The sequence below is a fragment of the Narcine bancroftii genome, chromosome 7 (assembly GCF_036971445.1).
Source record: "Narcine bancroftii isolate sNarBan1 chromosome 7, sNarBan1.hap1, whole genome shotgun sequence".
Lineage (NCBI taxonomy): Eukaryota > Metazoa > Chordata > Chondrichthyes > Torpediniformes > Narcinidae > Narcine > Narcine bancroftii.
The window spans coordinates 359,329-384,312 of NC_091475.1; the positions used below are offsets into that span (position 1 = coordinate 359,329).

The window sequence follows — 24,984 nt, forward strand, 5'->3', positions numbered from 1 at the left end:
AATGGTAATAATGCAGATACTCCTCAGCATGTGTCTAACATACTACCCTCTCCATCTGCTGTTCACGCCCGCCCTATAAGGCAGCAGATTTCCCAAACAGACAGAAGGGGGGATGATGTAAGGGTAGAGATGGAAGGGATAGATACCCCGGTTTCCCATGTGGACCCAGGGGAAAATACCCAAACCCCTGCTTATGCTCTATGGCCTACTCCCTCTGTTGGATGGCCTCCACCTCCTCCCCTAGACTGGGTGGAGGACCCTGTGAGCCAAAGTGGGAACAGGGGTCGGAAGGAGTCAATGATCCGTGATTTCTCTGTAAAAGAGCTGGCTGCCATTGGAGATCGATTTAGGCAAAAAGCAGGGGAACATCATCCCCAGCTGCTGAGTCCTCCTGGCCCAGCTGTGCTTTCTGCTCCCACTGCTGCTTCTATCGAGCTGGCTTCTCCTGCTCCAGTTACTCATGATGAGGTAAAACAATGGGTTAAACAGGCTCTTAAAGATAACAATAGCATGTGGTCCTGGAAGCCCCCGAACCCTTCTGAAGCCTGAAGGTGTGGGCAGGATTCCCGTGTCTACTCCATCGAGACACGGCGCACACACGGGGATCCGCGGCCCTACATACCGTTAACAATCCACTGGGGTGGGGGTAATGATCGCCAATACTTGGCTTTGGTCGACACCGGTGCAGAGCACTCGGTGATTCCTGGTAATCCAGACCTCTGGACTGGACCGGCCTTTCGAATAGAGGGGTTGGGAGGAGCGGTCACCCTGGCAAAGGAAATAAAAGTCTGTGCCATGGTGGGTGATAGCCCTTCCCCTGTCTGGTTACATGCCCTGGTGGCTGCTACTGACGAGTGTATCCTGGGTATTAATATGTTGGCCGGTATGGCCCTTAATACTAGCCAAGGGGGATTTGAATTTGGAATTCGAACTATTACAAAAAAACTAGTAGTGGGTCAGGCTAAGTGGGATCCTGTGATGGTGCCAGCCCCCATGAAACCGGTGTGCATTCCACAATATCATCTCCCTGGGGGGCAGGAAGAGATTACTGCCACCATCGATGCTCTGCAAGAAGAAGGGGTAGTGAGGCCCGCAACGTCGCCCTTTAATAGCCCTGTTTGGCCGGTCCAGAAGCCGGACGGCTCCTGGAGAATGACAGTTGATTATCGTTTTTTGAACAAACATGCCCCACCACTTGCTTCAGCAGTTCCGGACATTGTCACTCTTATTGAAAACATTGCTACTGGGAACTCAGGAACATGGTATGCTGTCATTGATCTCGCTAAGGCCTTCTTCAGTATTCTTATAGCTGAGGACTCACAGGATCAGTTCGCCTTTAACTGGAAGGGGCGCCAGTATACCTTCACCCACCTTCCAGTATCGCCTTCCCTCTCAATTCACCATTATATTGATGATGTGGCCTCCTGGAGCCTCTGGCAGAAACAAGAGGGTCGCCGAGTCCCACTAGGATTCTGGTCACGTACCATGCCTGAGGCTGCCACTCGTTATTCTGTTTTTGAACAACAGTTACTAGCCTGTTACTGGGTCCTGCTAGAGACTGAAAGAATGACAGGTGATGCAGATGTTCAATTGCGACCTGCACTTCCTATAATGAATTGGGTCCTGGCTAATGATGCTAATCTAAAGATCCGGCGGGCTCAGCAGTCTTCTATTGTTAAATGGAAGTGGTATATTCAGAGTCGTGCGACCAGAGGGCCTGAAGGGGTGGGCCGCATACACGAACAGGTGGCTTACCATCCTAGGTCAGGAACTCAGTTATCGGAGGAGGGGGATGGTGGCTCCAGTCAGTATGCTGAGTTGAAGGCAGTCACTTTACCACTAGATCCCCATGATCACCCTGCTCGCTGCGCCAATTGTCTTGGGTAAACTTATACCTCTCATTTTGTTCATTTTAGATTGGTCACAGTGTTTTAGCTACCGAAAGAAAATAGACACACACACCGAGAGCAGTTCAGTTTATACAAATGTTTATTACTAATTCAAAAGCTGATTTCACACTACAATATGCAAGCCCTTCCCAACTATACTTATCAACGCTTGGACTGGTCCCAACTGCCGAAGCGAGGCAACGACTGCACACTTGTAGTAGGTTGTCAGGGCGCTGGTAGCAGCTTCTCCACCTCCCCCGACCGGGACGTTGCTCGGACTCTGGCTGTTCTTCCTTCTTGACAAGGGGTGTTCCCACCCCTCGGAGAGTCTAAACTTCAGCAGCAGGACCACAGACTTTTATACCCCAAAAACAATTAATCATGCACCCACTCCCTCTAACATTTGTCAGTCAAAATCAAAGCTGAGCATACTATTCTACAATTTAGAAGATTAATTATTATGGAGCAGGATGCTATGATATCCTGGTTTATCTCGTAGATACAAGGACTCATTAAAACTTCTTGAGCAAGACAGGTTGTGACCAATACGTCAATTTCAGAGTGTCGTATTTGACAACTGCTTTCCCTGGGCCTCACGGTGGAATTCCATTTCAAAGTGTATCTTCAGATAAGTCCCCATGGCTGAGTTTAATTACATCTGCTAGTTCTGAAAGTAAGGTGACCTGCGTGTGGACCCAGTGTCGTCAGTTCCACATAAGCAAAAAGCATCTGAGTACATGGTTTTAATCCTCCATTACAACGCTAATCTTTGTGAGGTTTTTCAGTTGGTTGTTTTTCCAGACTCTTCTGTGTAGTCTTCCAAAGGCACTATTTGCCTTGGCGAGTCTGTTGTCTATCTCGTTGTCGATCCTTGCATCCGATGAAATGGTGCAGCCGAGATAGGTAAATGTGGGGGGGCTGGTAGTCATGGTGGGGAGCTGGCTGATGGAGGACTTCAGTTTTCTATGCTCCAACCCTCCACGCAGAACCAGCAGAAAAGGACAAGTTCTACACTGATTTGCGCAACCTCATTCAACACACCCCTACAGCGACAAGGTTGTCATCCTGGGCGACTTCAACGCTCGTGTCGGCAAAGACTCAGAAACCTGGCCAGGAATCCTGGGTAAGCATGGCGTCGGCAAGTGCAACGACAATGGGCGCCTCCTGTTTGAGCTCTGCGCAGAACAGCGGCTTTTCATTACAAACACCCTTTTTCAGCAGAGAGACAGCCTGAAGACTACCTGGATGCATCCCCGATCCAAACACTGGCACCTCCTGGACTACGTCCTGCTGCAAGAAAGAGACAAATGAGATGTGCTCCACACCAGGGTCATGCTCAGCGCGGAATGCAACACTGACCACCGGCTTGTTCGCTCCAAGCTCAACCTTCACTTCAAGCCAAAGTCCAGGAACAGTAAAGCCCCTAGAAAGAGGTTTAATGTTGGAAACTTGCAGTCAGACGAAGTGAGAGGAAACTTCCAGGCAAACCTCAAAGCAAAGCTCGAGGATGCAATCCACCTCACAGACTCGTCCCCTGAAACCCTCTGGGATCAGCTGAAGACTGCCATACTGCAATCCACTGAAGAGGTACTGGGCTTCTCCTCCAGGAAAACAAAAGGCATACCGGAATATCAAATGACCAGGATACATTGACATTCGGAACCACTACAATATCACCAAACTGGAGTAAAAACTCCAATCTCCCAGAACACTGAAGAGGAGGACTATGGATGTGAGATGGGGCTTGAAACTGGAGTTCAAATGGCCGCAAACTGTCTCGTGAACCCTGTCTGAAAATGCATTTGGGTTAACAGTTGAGGTACAATGGGATTTAGACTTAGCTCCTCAAGCCAAATCCTCACCATTTAATTTTCAAGCTTGTCCATGACAAATGTTTTTTTGGGCAAATACCTAAAGGATTGAGAAAACTACAAATCATTGATTTGAGGAGAGAGCAAATGAGTAAAAACTGCAAAGAAAGCACACACAGAAAGTGATTTTCAATAAATAAACAATTTCAATACAAAGCATGTTTTAGCTGCATTTTGAGTGTCTCATTAAGGACGGCAAGTAATGCAAAACTTTGAAACAAAAATCTGCTTTCTTGACTATATGGATTAGTGCTCCATGGGAGAAGAGCCAAACCAGGATCCACCAGATGACAAAGCCCAAAGAAAATCTTATGGGCTGATACTATAATGCAAATATTGATACCTAATTTATTTTTCTCTTCCCCCCTCAATACATCAGAATAACAATTAGACAACCTCCTTATTTAATTCATGCCATGAAGGGATGTAGCAAGAGATCATCTAATTATACATAAATGAAATAACCAAACCATCATTTGGTAACTGTATATGGTTATAAACATCATAGATCCTTGCAAATTAGAATCATAGATTTGCTAAGAACTCATAGGAGACACATTATGGCCTTTTCTTGCTTAAAACCTCAAGTCACTTACCAGTCTGATATAAAGCTTTTAATGAAGCAACATCAGTGAGATCAGCTGCTCTCGCTCTGCACAGCCAACGATTGTAGCTGAGAGGGAATAAAGAATTGTGTGAATAATATTTAGCAAACACAAAGTAAAAGACAGAAAGGTGAAATCAGTCTTCAATTGACAGTTCTAACAACATGTGAAAACAGTGATCACCAGTTGTAATTATCTCCACATATTTTGTGTCTGAAATTCAATGAAACAAAATGCATAAAGACAGTCAGCTAATGTGCCCTCACATGCAGTTAGAATTGATTAAAAGACAAAATATCTCCCATAATTAATAAATATTTCATTATATGGATTTGGGAATCTACAAAATTATAAATTCAAAGTATTAAACATCGATCAAAAACAATTATAACAAGCCATCGAGAAAAATGGCATTACTAAGACAAATATAGAGTAGAAAACAAAATCAGTGAGGTGACTTAGTCATATGTTGGTTCAACCTTTCAGTTGTCACGTGAAGTTCTAAGTTTCAGCCATGTCTTCAAGCAGAGGAGCCAACAAGCTTGATTTTTTTTTCTCCCCCACACCATATAAAGGATCCAAGCAGGAACAAAAAACAAATAGAAGCAATCACAGGAAACATTAAAAAAATACCCCACAGTTTGTTAAAGAATACATTGAAGCTGATTGATAAAGACATGAATATTGCCATACACAGCATTATCCATAGCTCATTTGCTGGCACTAAAACCTGAATAAAACAATGAAAGTTTGTTTGACAATGACTTTCAGTGGGATGAGCTTGTGGTGTAGAATTCTTTGGCAATTCTTCACGAGTACTATTTGCATACAGGTTGTATTTCAATTCAGTCCGAATTATTAAAAAATAATTTTATGATCTGTTCTTTTCATTATTCAGTAGTGCATGCGAGTATTTATATTTTCGTTTATATAACAAAAAAAAGACAGTATCTGTACTCACTTTCGCTGATGTGATTTCTGAACAGCTGCTTCTGACATCTGCCCTTGGAGAATCAGCCGTCTCTGTTTATCTATATCTCCTTCCATCTTAGCAAATGCGTGCGTTCCAATGTCCTCTAACTCAAGATGTTCCTCATCAGATTCAGATTCAGCTACATTAATGATAAATGAAGCAATATTCCTTTAGCCAAAAGCAGCCCCAAACCTTTCACATTGAAGTGTGCAACTATCCATACTGATCGATAAAATCTGACATGACAAATTCATCTTCACTGAAAATTAATAGTGGTAAACTCATATTCAAGGATTCAGAACCGCAATGATCAGCATTTGAAACATTTCTCTGAATTACCAATCTAAAATTATACTGAGGAGGTTGAGATTGCAGATAATCAGAAAGAAAATACATAAAATTAGAATTATAGGGTCTGGAAATGTCCAATTATTCCCTCAATTCAGTGAGATCCTATTCAACTCTGATTTTTTTCAGACAGATCAGAGGAAAGAGAAAATTGCCTTCATCCAAATCTGTAATCTTTTATTTGGCACAGCTGGACAATTGGGCAGCTGAAGGGGATTATCCAACGAATAATAATAAATTTGTTGATAAAAGTTCACTGACCTGAAATATTAACTGTTTCTCTGTCACAGATGCAGTCGGTAATCCCAAAACCTGCTTGTATTTAAAATCACCAGCATTTGCAGTTTTTTGGCTTTGACAGTTTAAAATTTTGTTTGGTTCCATTCTAATGACTTCTCTTGGGATATTTAATTGCATTAAAAGCTAAATCCTATCAATGGCAGTATAGATTTCTTGAAGATAATCTTTAAATCATAAACAAATATTTCAATGCCTCTTGATCATACACAACTCGACTTCTTTCATTCTTTGGCTTGGCTTCGCGGACGAAGATTTATGGAGGGGTAATGTCCACGTCAGCTGCAGGCTCGTTTGTGGCTGACAAGTCTGATGCGGGACAGGCAGACACGGTTGCAGACACGACTTATACCAAAGAAAATACACAGTGCTTTTTTTTTAAAAACTGGTTTGGCCAATCTTTTTAGAAACTAGGAGTTAATCTCCTTTGAGTATTGACCAAATCAAACTAGAAGACAAAAATAAAGCCAGCAATCTACAACCAATGCAACATAACTGAGAACACAATAAAACTGCGCAGGGAAGGGAAGAAAACCAAACAGTAACTATAATGCAAAGGGGAATGTAAAATTACTTCAAACAGTCGGACAGGATGGCAAATTGAGGGAAAAAAATACTTGATAGATGAGCTTTAGAAGAAAGTCTAAAATGAGAAATTACATTTTAAACTAGGTTAGAGTACATTAAGTGAGACCTTTCCTCCTTAAACAAGATCTTTACTACCCCAGAAATGCTTCTGCAAAATACTTCCTTTTTTTCCGATGTCAACACTTACAATGCAGTATCCCTGGTTTGTCCAGTATGCGAATCTGGCGTTCCGCAATTACCGGCTCTCCTTCTGCATTTCCTACATCAGCAGGAAGAATTGGCAAACACCTCCTCTCTTCCTCCAAGGATCGGGGAAAATAAAGAGGCATCAACTTCAAATACGTAGCCTGTGGGAAGAGATAAAGATTAACATTGTGCCTTTTCTTTCATGAATGAAAATAGTTCCTACTTGTGCAATATATTGAAAGCCATTGGAGACCATAAATCTTCAAAAGCAGTCAACTATAATGCCATCAAACTAACCTTGAGCCTGAGATGCCATCAAACTGACCTTGAGCCTTGAGATCCGTAGCTTTGCATTCAATAGAACCAGAGATAATTTTTCCAAGTTTTGCTTTACAACCTTGTCTAACAGGGCTTAAAAGCTCAACTAAAATTATTGATTATTCACCTCTTCTAGATCTGTAACTGCAAATACAACTGTCTCAATGGTGTCTCCATGTTTTTCCAAAAATCGTCTAACTGTTCCTGAAAATTGAAAGACAAGACAAAGGTTGAACATTATAAACTAGTAATGGACATCCCTTCCTCTCTTGAAAAAAAACAAAGCACCTGGTTATCATTTGCTCTTCCACTAGCTACATGATCAAAGAACAGGGCGCAGGTAGATTTTGATTCTGTGGGTAATTATATAAACAATATGTTTCAAAATGTTTAATCACCTTTATGAACATTTCTTAAACTAGATTTACTATTACCTAAATTAGTATGTATTTTGAACTCTATTTCTTTAACACCACACAGATAAATTTGAACTTTGACTTTGAGACCTGGTTTCATGACCAAAATAATGAAATAACTTCAAAGAGGGAGTACAGTGAAGGTACACCAAACTGATTTGAGTAAACTGGAGTTTGTCTGACAAAGAAAGATCAAGAAAACTGGGTTTAAATACCAGTGGCTGCATACTCAATGTAAGGAGTCAGGCTGAGATCATAAAGTATTTTTTCACCTAGAGGATAATCTGAAATGCCCTATGAAAGAGAGCTGCAAGTGTATCTTTCAGACTCCGTCATGAATTTTTCAGTATAAAGGAAATCATGTTACATAGAAATAGTGCTGGAAAGTGGGATTGAGGTAAAAGATCAGTAGGACCTTATTGCAGAAAGGATCGTCTCCAAGGACTGAATAGCCAACTCCATGCTTAATTTTTAATTGTGGTTACATGGCAGAAATTAATCATGAGTCTGAAAATAGTGAAAATATCCTGTCTCTATCCAATATGAAGTTAATTAAGGATTAACACATACTCAGTGCAATGTTGGTAGCATCCTCCAAAGGGTAGCCCCTTTTTGGTGTATTGATGACACACAATCCCAATGAAGACATTGAATATTCCCTACAAAAAGTAAAAAAACCAGATCAGAATCGCATTACAATTTCCTCTGTGGAGCAGACTTGATGGGCCTACCCTCTGTCCCTCTATCACTTTTGGTGTACACACCTGAACTGACGTGTATAATGACTAGAGCGTGCAACAAATACTAACAAGTGCACAATACAATTAAAGGAAAATAATTATGCTATAAGATTGTACAAAAACGGCATTAAAAAATGCCTGACTCAAGATAATGTACACTAGTTTTTCTGTAGGAATGCAATCCAGATCACATGTATAATTTTATCAAACATCCTAGGCTTTATGCATTCTGATATATCAATGCAATGATTTAGTTTTAATAGTGAACCTTTGCAGTATCCCTGCATTAATCAAATTATGGTTCTGCATTTATTACATTATAATTCCATTCATCAAAAGATAGAATAAGAACAAAATAGCATGCGAGTGACTTAGCACAATTTATATACCATATATACTCATGTAATAGTTGATCCCGTGTAATAGTTGACCCCCCCACCACCATTTTTGGACCAAAAAAAAGCTTATTTTCCAGATATCCAATGTAAAAGTGAACCTCCACTATTTTTGGCCCTGATTGTCCACCCAAGTTCCCGACACCCCAACTGCTGAACCTTGCCTTGACTGCCTGCCCATCTGAGCTCCCAACGCCCTGACCACCTGCCCATCCAAGCTCCCAACACCCTGTCCTTGGATCTTTACTCCGATCGACCATCCAAGCTCCTGATGCCCTGACCGCAGATCCCCACCCGGGCTGTCCGCCCATTCAAGTTCACAATGCCCCTTCTGCGGATCTTTGCCCCAACTGCCCACCCATCCAAGCTGACCACGCAGTTCCAGCCATCCAAGCTCCCAATGCCTTGAATGACTCAGGTACTTACCACAGTCAAAAGAAGTATTCATGTAAAGGATTAACCCCAAATTTGACCCCAAAAAATTGGTTTCAAAACTTGACTATTACATGAGTATATATGGTAGTACATCACATTTTTCAGCATAATGGCACCAGTAGATTGTCTGTTGCCTCAACTCCAAGGATTGAAGCTCAACTCTGGTCTCCAGCTCCAGTTTGTGTGTAGGGTGAATGTTTACCTTTTAAGGGTACGGATTTCCTTCCACATTCCCAAAAATACACTAACCTGTCAAGATACTCCAGCAATTTTTTTTATCAGTCAAGATTCCAACATCTGAATCTTTCTGTGTTTCTCTAAATCATCTTTTCTTTTACTTTGTATTGATAAAATAAAGAATAGTTAAGATTGTTTACCTGGCAAATAGAAGCACACTTCTGTAGCAGCTGTACAAGGAGCTCTCAGCAGCTGTTCTGTATTTAGCATTAAATCGTGGCCCAACAGTATGAATAATAAACCTTGCTGCTAAGTTAAACCCTTTGGTCATTTTCGCCTCCCCTGTGCGGCAACCTTAAAAACAGAAGTTGTTTTGATTCTGAAATCAGTTACTGTTCCCTCATAACATAATACACAGCTATTTAATTCAGTAGCCTAGAGTTTATTCACCTATCGTGTATTAAATGGCACAGCCATCAATGTATATTCTCTGCTCAGGTGATGGAGAACAACATTTATTCTCAGCTCCATCACAAGACCCCACTACAGGCAATAAGGAACTCAAAGCAGTGAAAAAAAGTAAACAAGAACGCAAGTAGAAAAAAACATGGAATTGCTGAGGGATGAACAATAGAAAGGTCTATATGCAGACTAATTGGAGGGGGCAGCAGAACCTCGTAAAAAAAATAAAGGTAGAGACAAGTCCTTGATGATAAGCAGCTGCCATTCAACAGCCAAGTGAAAAAAAAATAAGATAGCCAGATATGATCACAGTGGAGTGAGATTTAGGAAAATGCAATTTAAATGGAGAGGTGGTGGGCCCAGCACAGAAAGAGATTGAGAAGATGGAGCTAGAGGAGTTAGTATGACTTCCTAAAGGACAGTTCAACACCGCCAAAGTTTGGGTGGTGATAGCTCCAGAAGCATTACACAAAGGTGGTAGTTTAGGGAATAAGTAAACGGTTAATGTAATCTTCACACCAACCATGTGGCATTGCTTTAAGTGCTCTGGTTTCCTTCCAGATCATAAAGACAAGCTTATAATTTTAACCGGCTGTTACAAATTCCCCATTAACGTAGGGATTGTAGTTTAAAAAAAATGAATCAAAGCAGATTGACAGATGGTGAAAGAGTGAAAAGTTATTGCAGAGACAGGGGAATAAGGGGAGGGAGACATATGGAACAAGCAGGGCTGCTCCCCTGGGTGTCCTTCTGAGTCATTAAATGTTTCATATAATATTTGAAGGATGAGTTGAGAAGAGTGGAACTAGCAGGAAACATTTTGTAGACAATCAGAAATCACTCAGCAGCATAAAATATCGAAAGGATGGGCAATATGCAGAAAGTGATCTGAGATAGTAAAAACAGCATTAGACCAGAAATTAAGCCTGTCAGAAGAGTCAAAAAACACAATCTCACCAGGAGGGTTACAAATATGATTGTGTTTTGGACAGAGGAGTGAGACTCTGCATTTCTTTTCAGAACTTGATTCAGGATACAATTACTGCATGTAGTTAGCACCAGGCTCAATAAGAAAAGGTGAGAGAATTATTTAGCTCGCCAACTTCATCCACCTCAGGATGAACTGCATTGTGGTGAATGTTTAATTTCTTGTTTGAACAATTTCAGGAGTTTACGGACATTTGGTATGACATAGTAAACCCTGGCAAACTTCTACAGATATATGGTGGAAAGTGCGCTGACCAGCTGCAACACAGCATGCATGGTATGGGAAAATCAATACCTCTGAGCAGAAGGCCCTGCAAAAGGTAGTGGCCACAGCCAGGCACATCACAGGCAAAATTCTACCCACCATTGAGGACATCTACATGGATTGCTGCTGTCGGAGCAATCGTCAAGGTTCCACACCCCTCAGGACATGCTCTGCTCTCATTGCTGCCATCAGGAAAGAGGTTTAGGTACAACAAGACTAGAGAGGAACAGTTGCTACCCCTCCATCATCAGACTCCCGAAGAACACACTCAGAGACTCATGTACGGATTATTACTTTGCACATGATTTAGTCCTGAATATTTATTCTTTTCTTTGTTTACATTTCTCTCTTTTGTATATGCATCTTTTGCTTGAGTTGCAGTTTAAATTGGAGTTTAGACAACCGATAAGTAGAAATTATGCCTGGCCCACAGGAAGAAGAACCTCAAGAGTTGTACTTAATGTCACGCGTGTTCTCTGACAACAAATCTGAACTTGAACTTTGCATGTGGATCTTACCTTTCAATTTCTGTAATTCGTCCCTGAGTTCTGGTCCTGCTTGCAAGTGGATACTTTCACTTATAGGGTTCTTGTCAAATAGTGATTCATTGGTCGTGTTCACAATTGCTGTGCAGCTTAGCAAAACTACATCCCCTTTCCTAAAAAGAAGAACCATCTAATATTAACACTTAAACATGATCTTCATTTGAATTTGCTACATTCAAAAATGCCAAGAACAAAGAATTCCTATATTTGCAGCAACGATGAACAATTGAGATCACTCAACTTAGTATAATCAATTTAGACCACAAGGTTACAAACAACTTGAAAACTGTTATGTGAAAATATCTCATGGTATTACTGTACACAGATTTCCACAGGAAAACTACGACTAAACCAGTAAGAAATTTAAAAAGATGCCCAAACATTAGCCTAAAGAGCTGAGGAGGTTTGACAAAACTTTTCAGAAAGAAAGTAAACTGACTTGGAGGATACAAGAAACTGAAGGCTGACTTCATTTCTCAAAGCTTCCCCTTCCAAAATTCCATACTTTCCTTTTCCTCTGTTTCTAACCTTAAGAAAGGTATTTGTGAATGGGAAACTTCCAAACATGACAACCTCTATTACATTAGCAGATATAATGCAGAAGGAAATGTACTTTACAAATGGCTAAGCATGCAACAAAACTCAGCAAGAGATTTTAAAAGGTGTGAAAAATGGCATTTTATCAAACCCTTTCCAGTAACAAACTAAGAGATGAAAACAGAAAAATTGTCTTATCCATTACATGTTCAATGAAAACCCCCAAAATACTCAAACATCATCTCTCAAGCTTTTTTTTCCAAAAAAAAAAATCACAAAATGTCATCACATTTAAAGATGAATATGTATTTTGGTTAAAAGTGTTTTTAATGTTATTGAGGGAACACCATTTCCTCTTCATACATGGAACACCAGCAACCACACTCATCACTGTGACATTTACAATGGTTCCCAAAACAAAAGCACAGATTTAGATTCAACTCATGCACTAGAACAATACATGATGGGGTTTACTTACATAATTTAGTGAATTATTTGAAATGAAGACCAAAATACCAAGGTATTCACAGATACGCTCAACATCTCACTCCAGCAATCATACCGGTTCCCAAGAAGAGTGCAGGAACCTGCCTAAATGTCTACCAACCCGTGGCACTTACATCAACAGTGATGAAGTGTTTTGAAAGGCTGGTGTTGAAGCAGATCAGCTCCTGTCTGAGCGGTGACATGAAGACGTTCCAGTTCACCTATCACAGTAACAGGTCTACAGTGGATGCCATCTCACTGGCTTTACTCAAACCCCTGGAACACCTGGACAGCAAAGATGCATACATCAGGATGCTCTTTATTGACTACAGTTTAGCATTCAAAACCATCATCCCCTCAAAACTGATCAGCCAACTCCAAGACCTGGGAATTAACATCTGTTCTGTGTGGAAGAATGTGGCCTCCCTGCCTATTGGTCAAGTGGCCTTCCCGTCTGAAACTCATTCTGTCAGTACGAGGTGTTCTCTTTGTTCCACTCAAAGTTATAGAGAAAGTTACAAATTGCAATTAGAGGATCAGTTAAGATTGGGCTCGGACCACTGGTCAGCACAACCTTGCCATTGGCTGGTTCAAATCACTCAGCATCTTTATTGGCTAGAGCCCTGTATTTAGCACCAGCACAGAAGGCACGGGGTCTCTCTGCCTTGTGGTGATAGCCACGGACACCACTCCATGCCAGGTCACTGTTGCAGACGTCGCTTGGAAAGGTTGCAAGTACTTAAGCTAAGCTGTGGTGTTGCTATAGCTCAATATGGGCACAGTAGAACCACTGCTCTCAACTGATCAGGGGTCCGAGGGTGAGCATATACCCCTCTGAGTACAGTGGTACCAGATCCATCTCCTCATTCAGGGGTCTATAAACCCCTGCTTATAGCGTGCGAATGTTTGCACCGCCCATGTGCATTAATACGTGCATTAATGTTCTCCCCTGTTTGTTCCCATTACAATCTCTTTCCACACTCCCTTATAAATTGTCTCTCTTTTTAATTGTTGTGTTAATAAAGTTATGTTTGATTGCAAATCCTTGTGTTCAGACTCGTTTCTCTTTGAACCCACCGAACGTGACACTTTCTCAACAAAACAACACCCCACTGTGTAATCTGATCATGGATTTCCTCACCTCCAGACCACAATCAGTGAAGATTGCTAAGAACTTCTCTTCCACAATCTCCATCAGCACCGTTGCACCACAGGGTTGTCTTCTTAGCCCCCTGCTCTACTCACTTTAAACCTACAACTGTGTGGCTTGGTACGACAATAATATCATCTACACATATGCCAATGGTAGCGGGTTGTACAAAGGAAGGGGGTGAGCCAGCAGAAAGGATGGAGATTGAAAACTTGGCTGAATGGTGAACTGATTCTTGAAGGAGCTGATTGTTGACTTCAGGAAAGGAAAGCAGAAATGTACGATCCAGTGATCATTGGGGGATCAGAGATGGAGAGGATGAGCACATTTAAGTTCTTAGGAATCACTGACTCAGAGGATCTGTCCTGGACCCAACACACCAATGGTATCATGAAGGAAGCACGTCAGCGCCTCTACTTCTTCAGCAGTTTGCAGAGGTTTGGTATGACATCAGAAACCCTGGTGAATTCCAACAGAGGTGTGGTGGAAAGTGTGCTGACTGGCTGCATCACAGACTGGTATGGAAACACCGAAGCCCCTGAGCATCAAGCCCTCCAAAAGGTAGTGGACATAGCCTAGGACATCGTTGACAAAACCTTCCCCACTATTGAGAACATCTACAGGGAACATTGCTGTCAGAGACCAGCAGCCATCATCAAGGACCCTCACCACCCAGCACACACTGTGCTCTCGCTGCTGCCATCAGGAAAGAGGTCTCGGTTGCACAAGACTTGCACCCTCAGGTTCAGGAACAGCTGCTCCCCCTCCACCATCAGACTCCTCAACGACAAACTCCATCAGGGACTCATTTAAGGAATCTTACTTTTGCACTTCATTTGTTTTTCTCTCTATATTTCACAGTCAGTTTGTTTACATCGGTTATCTTTTTACAGTTCTTTGTTTACATTTTATGCTATGTACAGTTCTTTTTGCACTACCAATTAGTAGTAATTCTGCCACACCCACAGGAAAAAGAATCTCGGGTTATGTGATATCATGTATGTACTCTAACAATAAATCTGAAATTAACGAACGCCAGCAAGATTCACATACCAGTTCACCATGGCTTTAGAGAAGAACTTAAAAAAAACCAATTACTCAGCAGATTAGTCAGTATCCATGCAAAGAATCAAAATGAATGTCTATAATTAATCGCCTTTCATTTGAATTACTTTAAAAGTGTTATTTTAAAATTGTGTTAGGACTTGAGAAAATAAATTATACATTTGAACAATTAAGTACAAGTAATTTTAAGTAAAATGGTATTGGTAAACATAGTAGCATCTACAATGAAAAGGAAAAGATGACCAACTCTGCAAATCCAAATTTATCATGAATAAACACAAAATAAAACAAAGATGAAAAATAGAGGAAGATCTCGATAAATGGTTAATAGTTAATAGTTTGAGTTCATCAGTGCATTAAACTGAAGCAATTTAAGAGTTAAATATTGTCTGTGTCATGCTATCCCTCGAGGTCCATGATATGATGGTCTTTGTTCCTATGGGCTTTCAAGTGTCCTATCTTGGAAAGTGGCCCACTGAATGAAGATGTCCGTGGGTGTATTTGTTTAACATTTACTTAATGTTGCGCTCCAAGAAGCACACAATAATGTAATATTTAAGCAATTAAGATAGAGACAAACATTTATCCAAACAGAAATGGAGAATAAAAGGACTAAAATTATAATGAGCAGGCCCAGTTTACGTTAAAGAAGAAGATAAACTAAATTCTTATCACAATTTGCAAAAGGTTGACACAGAAAGTGGCTACACAGATAATAATAAAGGCAAGGAGCTCGCTTGCATTGATCCTTGGATAACAGGTGAAGCTGTAGAAGCCCGAAATTAGACATCTTTAACTTTGCTATAAAGTACATTGGTCGACCTGCTGCTTTTCTCCAACAATGTGTTTACTTTGATTAACCATAAATGTTATTCTGAAAAATCAGTTGTGAACTTCACATGAGAATCTAACATCTAATCTCCCGGGTTGAGTCGAATTGCCCACATCACCAAAACTGATGGTGATGAGCAAGGACAGTATAGACATACCAGGTGGAAAGAAGATTACTTGGATTCCTGTAGCATTTTGGATACATGTCCCATTTTACATCATTTGCACAAAACGAGTAGTAACTTTAATTACAGGCTGTTTAGAGAGATACATTTAATTAAAAGCCCAGAATATATTAAAGATTAATTTTCTCCCTTTATTCTAGAGGCACTAACTTGTTGCTGGGTCACAAACTGTCTCTATGCCAGTCCACTAAGTACCATCTGACTAAACAACATCACAAATGTTCTGGTTGATGGTTTCCAAACCTGCAAAACTCATTAACAAGGATGAGGCACAGTACATATTAATATTTTTAAGAGTGTGCAAAGTTTCCCAAGATTGAAAACCAGCAGAAGTGTAGGTGACTATGGATTGAGAAGCTTTGGACATGCAGTGCGGAATTTGAAAGGACGGAAAGTGGATTTCAAGTTCAGTTTATTTATTGCCACATAGACTGAAGTATAGAGAGAAAATTCATATTAGGTGCAGACCAGCAGTAATCCATAGATAGCACAGCATTAGAACAGTAGAGAGTGCAGTGCTGCAGAGCAAGATCAGTTAGAACATAGAAACTTCAATACTATTTCATCAGTGGAGCCAGACAATGGAGGAAAGACGCTGTTCTTGAATCTAGTAGTGTTATTTCATACCCATGGATCTTCATCCCTATGGGAGAGAGTGTGAAGGGACAATGGCCAGGGTAGGATGAGTTTTAAGTTGGCTGCTTTCTGAAGAAGTGAGTTGATGGGTTTTTTTGTGATGGTCTGAGCTGGGTTCACAGCTCTGCAATTTCTTGTAGTTTTGGCAGAGCGTTTCTGAGACCCAGCAGTGTTGCATCCTGTAATGTTACTTTCAAAGGTGCATTTGCAGACGTTGTTAAGGGTGTAAATGACATGTGAAATTTCCTCACGTTTCTGAGGAAGTAGAGGCAATGTTAGGAACAAGGAGTAAACACTGTACAACATTGAGGGCCAAAGGGTCTGTACCGTGCTGTATTGTTCTATGTACCGGAAGCTGTCTATCTCTACCTCAGCACTTCATGCAGAGAGCTTCATTCCTCTTGGTTTTCAAATCACTGTGCAGATGGGACCATTTGAAAAGAACAACTTCATTAAAACCCCAGAAACAATATATTCTTCACCACCAGACCAAAATTCACACCCACTTTCTTATTAATGACGTAAAATAGACCTTAGTGCCAACTTTTAAATGTGCATGAAACTAAAGTTCTGGAAGGTATTTAGCTATTAGTGAACAAACAGGGAAAGAAGAGGAAGAGATTCTGTAGATTAGAAAAAGAGAAGTGGTTAGAATTGCATTGTCTCTTATTGCTCCATAACCTGCAATAGAGTAGAAACATAGAAGATAGGAGCAGGAGTAGGTCATTCGACCCTTCGAGCCTGCTCCGCCATTCAACGAGATCATGGCTGATCTTAAAGTTCAGTACCCCGTCCCCGCCTTCTCTCCGTAACCTTTAATACCCTTAGACTGAAGAAATAGATCTAATTCCCTCTTAAATAGATTTAATGAACCTGCCTCCACTGCCCTCTGTGGCAATGAATTCCACAGATTCACCACCCTCTGGGTCAAGAAATTCCTCCTCATCACGGTCCTAAATGGTTTGCCTATTATCCTCAAACCATGGCCCCGGGTTCTGGATTTTCCCATCATTGGAAACATCCCATCTGCATCCATTCTGTCCAGTCCTGCCAGAATTTTATAGGTCTCTATGAGATCCCCTCTCAATCTTCTAAACTCCAGCGAGTACAATCCCAATTTGCGCAATTTTTCCTCCTAAGTCATTCCTGCCATTCCAGGTATCAGCCTGGTGAATCACCTTTGCACTCCCTCCATTGCAAGAACATCCTTCCTTCGATAAGGTGACCAAAACTGCACACAATACTCCAGGTGGGGTCTCACCAAGGCCCTGTACAGCTGCAGTAAGGTATCCTTGTTCCTATACTCAAACCCTCTTGAGATGAAGGCCAACATACCATTTGCCTTTTTAACCGCCTGCTGTACCTGCATGCTCGCCTTCAGAGACTGGTGTACAAGTACCCCTAGGTCTCTCTGCACTTCCCCATCTCTTAATCTATTGCCATTCAAATAGTAATCTGCCCTCCGGTTTGTATGACCAAAGTGGATAACCTCACATTGATCCACATTGTAGTGCATTTGCCATGGATCTGCCCAGTCCCTCAATTTATCCAAATCACACTGGAGCTTCCTGACCCCCTCATCCAGATCATTAATGTAAATTATGAACAGCTGGGGTCCCAGTACAGATCCCTGTGGTACCCCACTGGTCACCGCCTGCCACTCAGAAAACGAGCCATTTATCCCAACTCTCTGTCTTCTACCTGCCAGCCAGTTCTCAATCCACATCAATACTTTGCCCCCAATCCCATGAGCCTTGATTTTGGAAGCCAGTCGTTTATGCGGGACCTTATCGAAGGCCTTTTGGAAGTCCAGGTACACCACATCCACTGGCTCTCCCCCATCTATTTTATCTGTCACCATCTCAAAGAATTCCAATAGATTTGTCAAGCACGATTTACCTTTTGTAAATCCATGTTGACTCCGTCCAATCCCTTCTCTGCTAGTCATATGCTCTGCTATTACATCCTTAATAATGGATTCCATCATTTTGATGTAAGGCTCACCGGCCTATAATTCCCCGCTTTTTCTCTACCCCCCTTTTTAAATAGTGGGGTAACATTAGCTACCCTCCAATCCATGGGTACGGATCCTGAGTCTATCGAGTTCTGGAAAATAATTCTTAAAGCATCTGCTATCTGAATGGCCACTTCCTTGAGTACCCTAGGATGTAGATTATCAGGCCCTTGGGATTTATCTGCCTTCAATCCCATCAATTTCCCCAAGACCATGTCCTTAGAGATACTGATTTATTTCAGTTCCTCCCTTGCATTAGTCTCTATGTTTCCCAACATCCTTGGGAGGTTATTCGTATCCTCTCTTGTAAAAACAGAACTTAAGAAAGAATTTAATTGGTCTGCCATTTCCTTATTCCCCATTATATATTCCCTTGATTGCGACTGCAAGGGACCTACTCTGGATTTCACCAATCTTTTCCTCTTGACATATTTATAAAAGCTTTTGCAGTCGGTTTTTATATTTGCCGCAAGCTTACTTTCGTAATTTATTTTTGCTCTCTTGATTGGCCTGCATTCAATTCAAAATCCACATCAGTTCTGCAGAATGTAGAAAAGAAGGTGGCACAAATTGTTTCAAGTTAAAATAATGATGACCATCTCAGATTTCCATTTCTGATTGCTATGGCAACACAATGATGCAATGTAAATACCTGTGATTTTATTCGGCCAAAATGTCATGGCTCTAGAACCAGAGACCATAGAACATTACAGCAAAGAAACTGGCCCCTTTGGCCCTTCTGGCCTTGTGCCAAACTATTTTTCAGCTTAGTCCTACTGACCTACACTCAATCCATAGCCCTCCATACGTCTCCCATCTATGTACCTGTCCAAATTCTTCTTAAATGTTAAAATTGAGCTCACATTCACCATTGAGTTGGAAGCTCATTCCACTCTGTGTGAAGAAGTTATCCCTCATCTTTTCCCCTTAACCTATGTCCTCTGGTTTGTATCTCACCTACACTTGATAGAAAAAGCCTACGTATATTTACTCTGTCTACCCCCCTCATAATTTTAAATACCTCTATCAAATCTCCACTCATTCTTCCACGCTCCAAGGAAAAATGTCCTAATCGGTTTAACTTTTCCCTGTAACTTAGTTCCTGAAGTCCAGGCAACATCCTAGTACTCTCTCTATCTTATTGATATCTTTCCTGTAGTTAGTGACCAAAACTGCACCCAATACTCCAAATTTGACCTCCCCAATGTCTTGTACAACTTTACCATAACATCCCAATTCCTGTACTCAATACTTTCATTTATGAAACCCCATATGCCAAAAAGTCTCTTTACAACCCTATATACCTTTGTCACCGCTTCCAGGGAATTATGTATCTGTGTTCCCAGGTCCCCCTGTTCTACTGCATTCATGAGTGCCCTACCATTTACCGTGTATGTCCTTTCTTAGCTTGTCCTTTCAAAATGCAATACCTCACACTTGTCTGCATTAAATTCCATCTGCCATTTTTCATCCCATTTTTCCAGCTGGTTCAGATCCCTCTGCAAGCTTTGAAAACCTTCCTCACTGCCCACTACGCCTCCAATCTTAGTCTCATCAGCAGACATGCTGATCCAGTTGACCACATTATCATCCAGATCATTGATATAAATGACAAACAACAATGGTCCCAGCACCTATCCCTGAGATACACCACTTGCCACAGGCCTCCAGTTTGAGAAGCAATCATCCACCACTACTCTCTGGCTTCTCCCATCCAGCCATTGTTGAATCCAGTTCACTACTTTACCATGAATACCGAGCATCTGAACCTTCCTGACTAACCTCCCATGCGGGACCTTGTCAAAGGCCTTACTAAAGACCACGTAGACAACATCCACAGCCTTTACTTGGTCTACTTTCCTGGTAACTACCTCAAAAAACTCTACAAAATAGGTTAAACACGACCTACCGCGCACAAAGCCATGTTGACTATCTCTAATTAATCCCTGGCTATCCAAATAATTGTATATCTGACCTCTTAGAACAACTTCGAATAATTTACCTACTACTGATGTCAGGCTCTCTGGGCTATAATTTCCAGGGTTACTTTTGGAGCTTTTTATTTTAAAAAAACAACTTGAGCTACCCTTCAATCCTCCGATACCACACCCGTGGTTAAGGACATTTTAAATATTTCTGCCAGACACCCTGCAATTTCTACACTAGACTCCCTCAAGGTCCGATGGAATATCTCATCAGGCACTTCCTTCTCTAATTTGTTCTATGACCTCACTGCTTGTTTTCCTTTCTTCTCTCGAGTCTGTTCCAGTTTCCTGAGTGAATATTGATGAAAAGAAACCATTTAAGATCATCCCCCATCTCTTTTGGCTCTATACAAAGCGGACCACTCTGATCTTCAAGGGAACCAATTTTGTCCCTTTCTATCCTTTTGCTCTTAATATACCTGTAGAAACCCTTAGCATTGTCTGCCAAAGCAACCTCATGTCTTCTTTTAGCCTTCCTGATTTCTTTCTTGAGATCTTTCTTGCATTTTTATACTCCTCCAAGTACCTAACTTGCTCTGTTACCTGCACCTGCTATAAACCTCCTTCTTCTTCTGAACTGGATCTCCAATATTCCTTGAAAACCAAGGTTCTCTCTGCCTGCTAACTTTGCCTTTAATCCTGTTAAGAACATACAAACCCAGTCTCTTTGAAGTCTTCCACATACCTTGCACATCCTTGCCCGAAAACATCTCCCAATCCACGCATTCTAGTGTAGTGGCTTACCTGCTCGACTAGCAATCCGACGCCACAGCCGCAGGTGGGTCCGCAGCAGCGGCATCCACGGAGACACTCAGAGCGGGGCAAATCCGTACCTCGCTTGGGGGCTAAGGACTCTGGGACCAGACGGGCCTCTTTAAGCACGCAATTTCAAACCAGTAAAGTAGTTACTCCAGAACTCTGCAAGACTCAGTGTGTTCCTTTCGGTTTATAGCAACTCAGCAGGCCAACTCTAGATCCTTTTCATTTCCTCAAAATTGGTCTTTCTCCAACAAAGAATCTCAATGCAAGGCCCAGACCTATCCTTCTCCATACTTCACTTGAAACTAATGGCATTATAATCATTGGACCCTACACATACTTCTGTCACCTGTCTATTCTCATTCCCTGATAAGAGACCCAGTATTGCACCCTCTCAAGGTGACACCTTTATATATTGATTTAGAAAACATTCCTGAACAAATTTGGCAAACTCCAGGCCATCCAGCCCGTCTACAATATGGAAGTCCCAGTCAATATGTAATCTACTTCTATCACTATGTTTCCTACAGCTGTTTGCTATCTCTCTACAGATTTGCTCCCTCAATTCTCGTTGATTATTGGGTGGTCTCTATAACACAACCCCAAGAGTGTAGTCATTCCTTAGCTCCACCCTTATAGCCTCAGTAGACAAGCCCTCTGGTCTGTCCTGTCCTGCCTGATCACAACTGTGAAATTTTCCTGACAAGCAATGCAACTTCTCCCCCTTTCATCCTCCCCCCCACCCCCACCATTCTAACACATCTGAAGCAGCAGAAGCCCGGAACATTGGGATGTTAGTCCTGCCCCTCCTGCAACTACTTTTCACCAAGGCCACAATGTCATCCACGTGTCAATCTAAGCTCATCTGCCTTTCCCACAACATTCCTTGCATTGAAATAGTTGCACTTGAGAACATTTCCATCATATACAACCTGTCGAATTCTAACATTATATGCAATTTTCACATCATCTTTTCCCTCCTCCACTCCTCTAGCACTTTGGTTCCCATCCTCCTGCAAATCTAGTTTGACCCCCCCACCCCAACCTCCACAGCAGCTTGCAAAGCTTTCCACAAGGATATTAGTTCCCCTCCAGTTCAAATCCAAACCGTCCTGTCGGAACAGGTACCATCTTCCCAGGAAGAGAGCCCAGTGATTGAGAAACTTGAAGCCTTCCCTCCTGCACCAGGTCTTTGGCCATGTGTTAAGCTGCATTCTCCTCCTAGTTCTCACCTCATTGGCATGCAGCACAGGTAGCAATCCTGAGATCACAACCCTGAAAGTCCGACAGAGAGTGGTGGGAATGTGGGACGAGCTGCCACCTGATGTGGAAAATGCGGGCTCACCTTAAGTTTTAAGAATAAACTGGATAGATACATGGATGGGAGAGGTCTGCCATGGGTACAGGTCAGTGGGACTAGCGGAGTGATGTTTCGGCACAGACTGGAAGGGCCGAATGGCCTATTTTCTGTGCTGCAGTGTTCTATGATACATTGTAACAACACACATGAAGCAACACAAATACAAAATCTGGTACCCATAAATTAGAGATGCTGTGAGAAATGCCTGAAAAGAAGATACCAGCCAAAGAACCTGTTTCCATGAGTGAGACTATGACAGTTTCTGAATGCACTCAACCGTGAAAAACAATCCAAAATTTTATCCAAATAGAAAAATGTTAGAAGTGATATCAATTCATAAGGCAACTGCATGTCTGGCCTGATCTCACATGCCCTGCCTACCTTCTCTTGCTTGTGCTGCAGTATGAACACCTTCCTGAATTTTCTGTGGGAGAACTTCAGGTAGAAAATGCTGGAAAATCTCAGTTTAAGGCTTACAGGCCCAAAGTATTGATTATTCTCCTTTCTACAGCTGCTACTTGATCAGTCAAGTTTCTTCAACATTTTTTCTTTCCGATTTCCAACATCTGCAGTTCACCGTCATTCACTATCCAAAATTTTCAGCCTCACAGTGGCCCCCAAACCACTTGTTGAAGCACATTGGTTACTCAGTTATTCTGTCCCACTAGTTAAGGGTCTACCAACACTAACACCACTTGCAGGTTTACACATTTTATTTAATCATACACAATACAAGAATTAGAGAAAACTAGAGGTATAATAGTAAAATACAATAATTTTTACAGCATCTGTTAAGGATCTTGTGCCTCCATTTGAATAACATACAGGATAAACAAATCCCTAATACTTACCAAAGAATTACTTTGTTGTTAATGTCTTTCCTGTAAGGGAAAGGGGAGATGGAACAGACTTCATTACTGAATCCATCCATTTTAGCGTCTCCTTCAGCTAAGCTATTGGCCCAACAGGGTAGAGTCTCAATGTCCACAATCGGAGAACGGGCTCCCAGGGGATCCATGTTCCATCCACTGAGAAAACTATCAACTCTTCCAATCGCAGTTGCCTCCACCTTCCGTGTTGGTACTGGTTCGTTCTCCGATCCCAGCAACAAGGTGATCACTCTAATGGTAACTCCTGTGGGGGGTGGCTGGCCAAGGGAAGGGTGGAGGGTGGCTGGCCTCGGGAAGGGTGGGCAGTGGCTGGCCTAGGGAAGGGGTTGGGGATGGTGGAGGATGGCTGGCCGAGGGAAGGAATGGGGGTTTTGGGTGGCCTGGGGGGCGTGGGGGGCTGGCAGGCTTCGGGAAGTGGGGTGGGGGGGGGTTGGTGTAAGAACAGAGAGTCGGGGGGGAGAGATGGGGAGGGTCTGGGTCCTGGTCCCGGGGATGGGGTAGAGATGGGGAGGATCCGGGTCCTGGTCCCGGGGGTGGGGTCCAGATGGGGAGGGTCTGGGTCCTGGTCCCAGGGGTGGGGTAGAGATGGGGTGGGTCCGGTCCCAGGGGTGGGTTAGAGATGGGGTGGGTCCGGTCCCGGAGGTGGGGTAGAGATGGGGAGAGTCCAGTCCTGGGGTGGGGTCCAGATGGGGAGGGTCCGGGTCCCAGGGGTGGGGTAGAGATGGGGAGGGTCTGGGTCCTGATGGGGAGGGTCCGGTCCCGGGGTGGGGTCCTGATGGGGAGGGTCCGGGTCCAGGGGTGGGGTCCTGTGGGGTAGAGATGGGGAGGGTCCGGGTCCTGGTCCCGGGGGTGGCGTAGAGATGGGGAGGGTCTGGGTCCCGGGGGTGGGGTCCAGATGGGGAGGGTCCGGGTTCTGATGGGGAGGGTCCGGGTCCCGGGGGTGGGGTAGAGATGGGGAGGGTCCGGTCCTGGGGGTGGGGTATAGATGGGGGGGTCCGGTCCCGGGGGAGGGGTAGAGATGGGGAGGGGGTGGGGTCCAGATGGGGAGGGTCCGGGACCTGGTCCCAGGGGTGGGGTAGAGATGGGGTCGGTCCGGTCCCGGGGGTGGGGTAGAGATGGGGAGGGTCCGGGTCCCGGGGTGGGGTCCTGATGGGGAGGGTCCGGGTCCCGGGGTGGGGTCCTGATGGGGAGGGTCCGGGTCCTGATGGGGAGGGTCCGGGTCCTGATGGGGAGGGTCCGGGTCCTGATGGGGAGGGTCCGGGTCCTGATGGGGAGGGTCCGGGTCCTGATGGGGAGGGTCCGGGTCCTGATGGGGAGGGTCCGGGTCCTGATGGGGAGGGTCCGGGTCCTGATGGGGAGGGTCCGGGTCCTGATGGGGAGGGTCCGGGTCCTGATGGGGAGGGTCCGGGTCCTGATGGGGAGGGTCCGGGTCCTGATGGGGAGGGTCCGGGTCCTGATGGGGAGGGTCCGGGTCCTTATGGGGAGGGTCCGGGTCCTGATGGGGAGGGTCTGGGTCCTGATGGGGAGGGTCTGGGTCCTGATGGGGAGGGTCCGGGTCTCGGGGTGGGGTCCAGATGGGGAGGGTCCGG

At 43.2% G+C, this 24,984-nt stretch overlaps 1 protein-coding gene across 3 annotated transcripts in view; it reads right to left on the reverse strand.

Moving 5' to 3' along the window:
- Positions 1 to 24,279, reverse strand: part of gdap2 (ganglioside induced differentiation associated protein 2) — a 51,624-nt gene extending 27,345 nt beyond the window's left edge. The window contains exons 1-8 of one of the 3 annotated variants that reach the window (XM_069888388.1): positions 23,357 to 24,278; positions 11,471 to 11,610; positions 9,439 to 9,592; positions 8,062 to 8,150; positions 7,203 to 7,279; positions 6,759 to 6,918; positions 5,327 to 5,477; positions 4,357 to 4,433 (exon numbers count right to left, since the gene is read on the reverse strand). In XM_069888388.1, coding sequence (XP_069744489.1) covers positions 4,357 to 4,433; positions 5,327 to 5,477; positions 6,759 to 6,918; positions 7,203 to 7,279; positions 8,062 to 8,150; positions 9,439 to 9,592; positions 11,471 to 11,610; positions 23,357 to 23,523 — 1,015 coding nt within the window. In that variant the 5' untranslated portion in view covers positions 23,524 to 24,278. Of the gene's footprint in view, positions 1 to 4,356; positions 4,434 to 5,326; positions 5,478 to 6,758; positions 6,919 to 7,202; positions 7,280 to 8,061; positions 8,151 to 9,438; positions 9,593 to 11,470; positions 11,611 to 23,356 lie in introns of all 3 variants that reach the window. The other 2 variants (XM_069888389.1, XM_069888390.1) reach the window with 2 other exon arrangements.
- Positions 24,280 to 24,984: the final 705 nt, after the last annotated feature.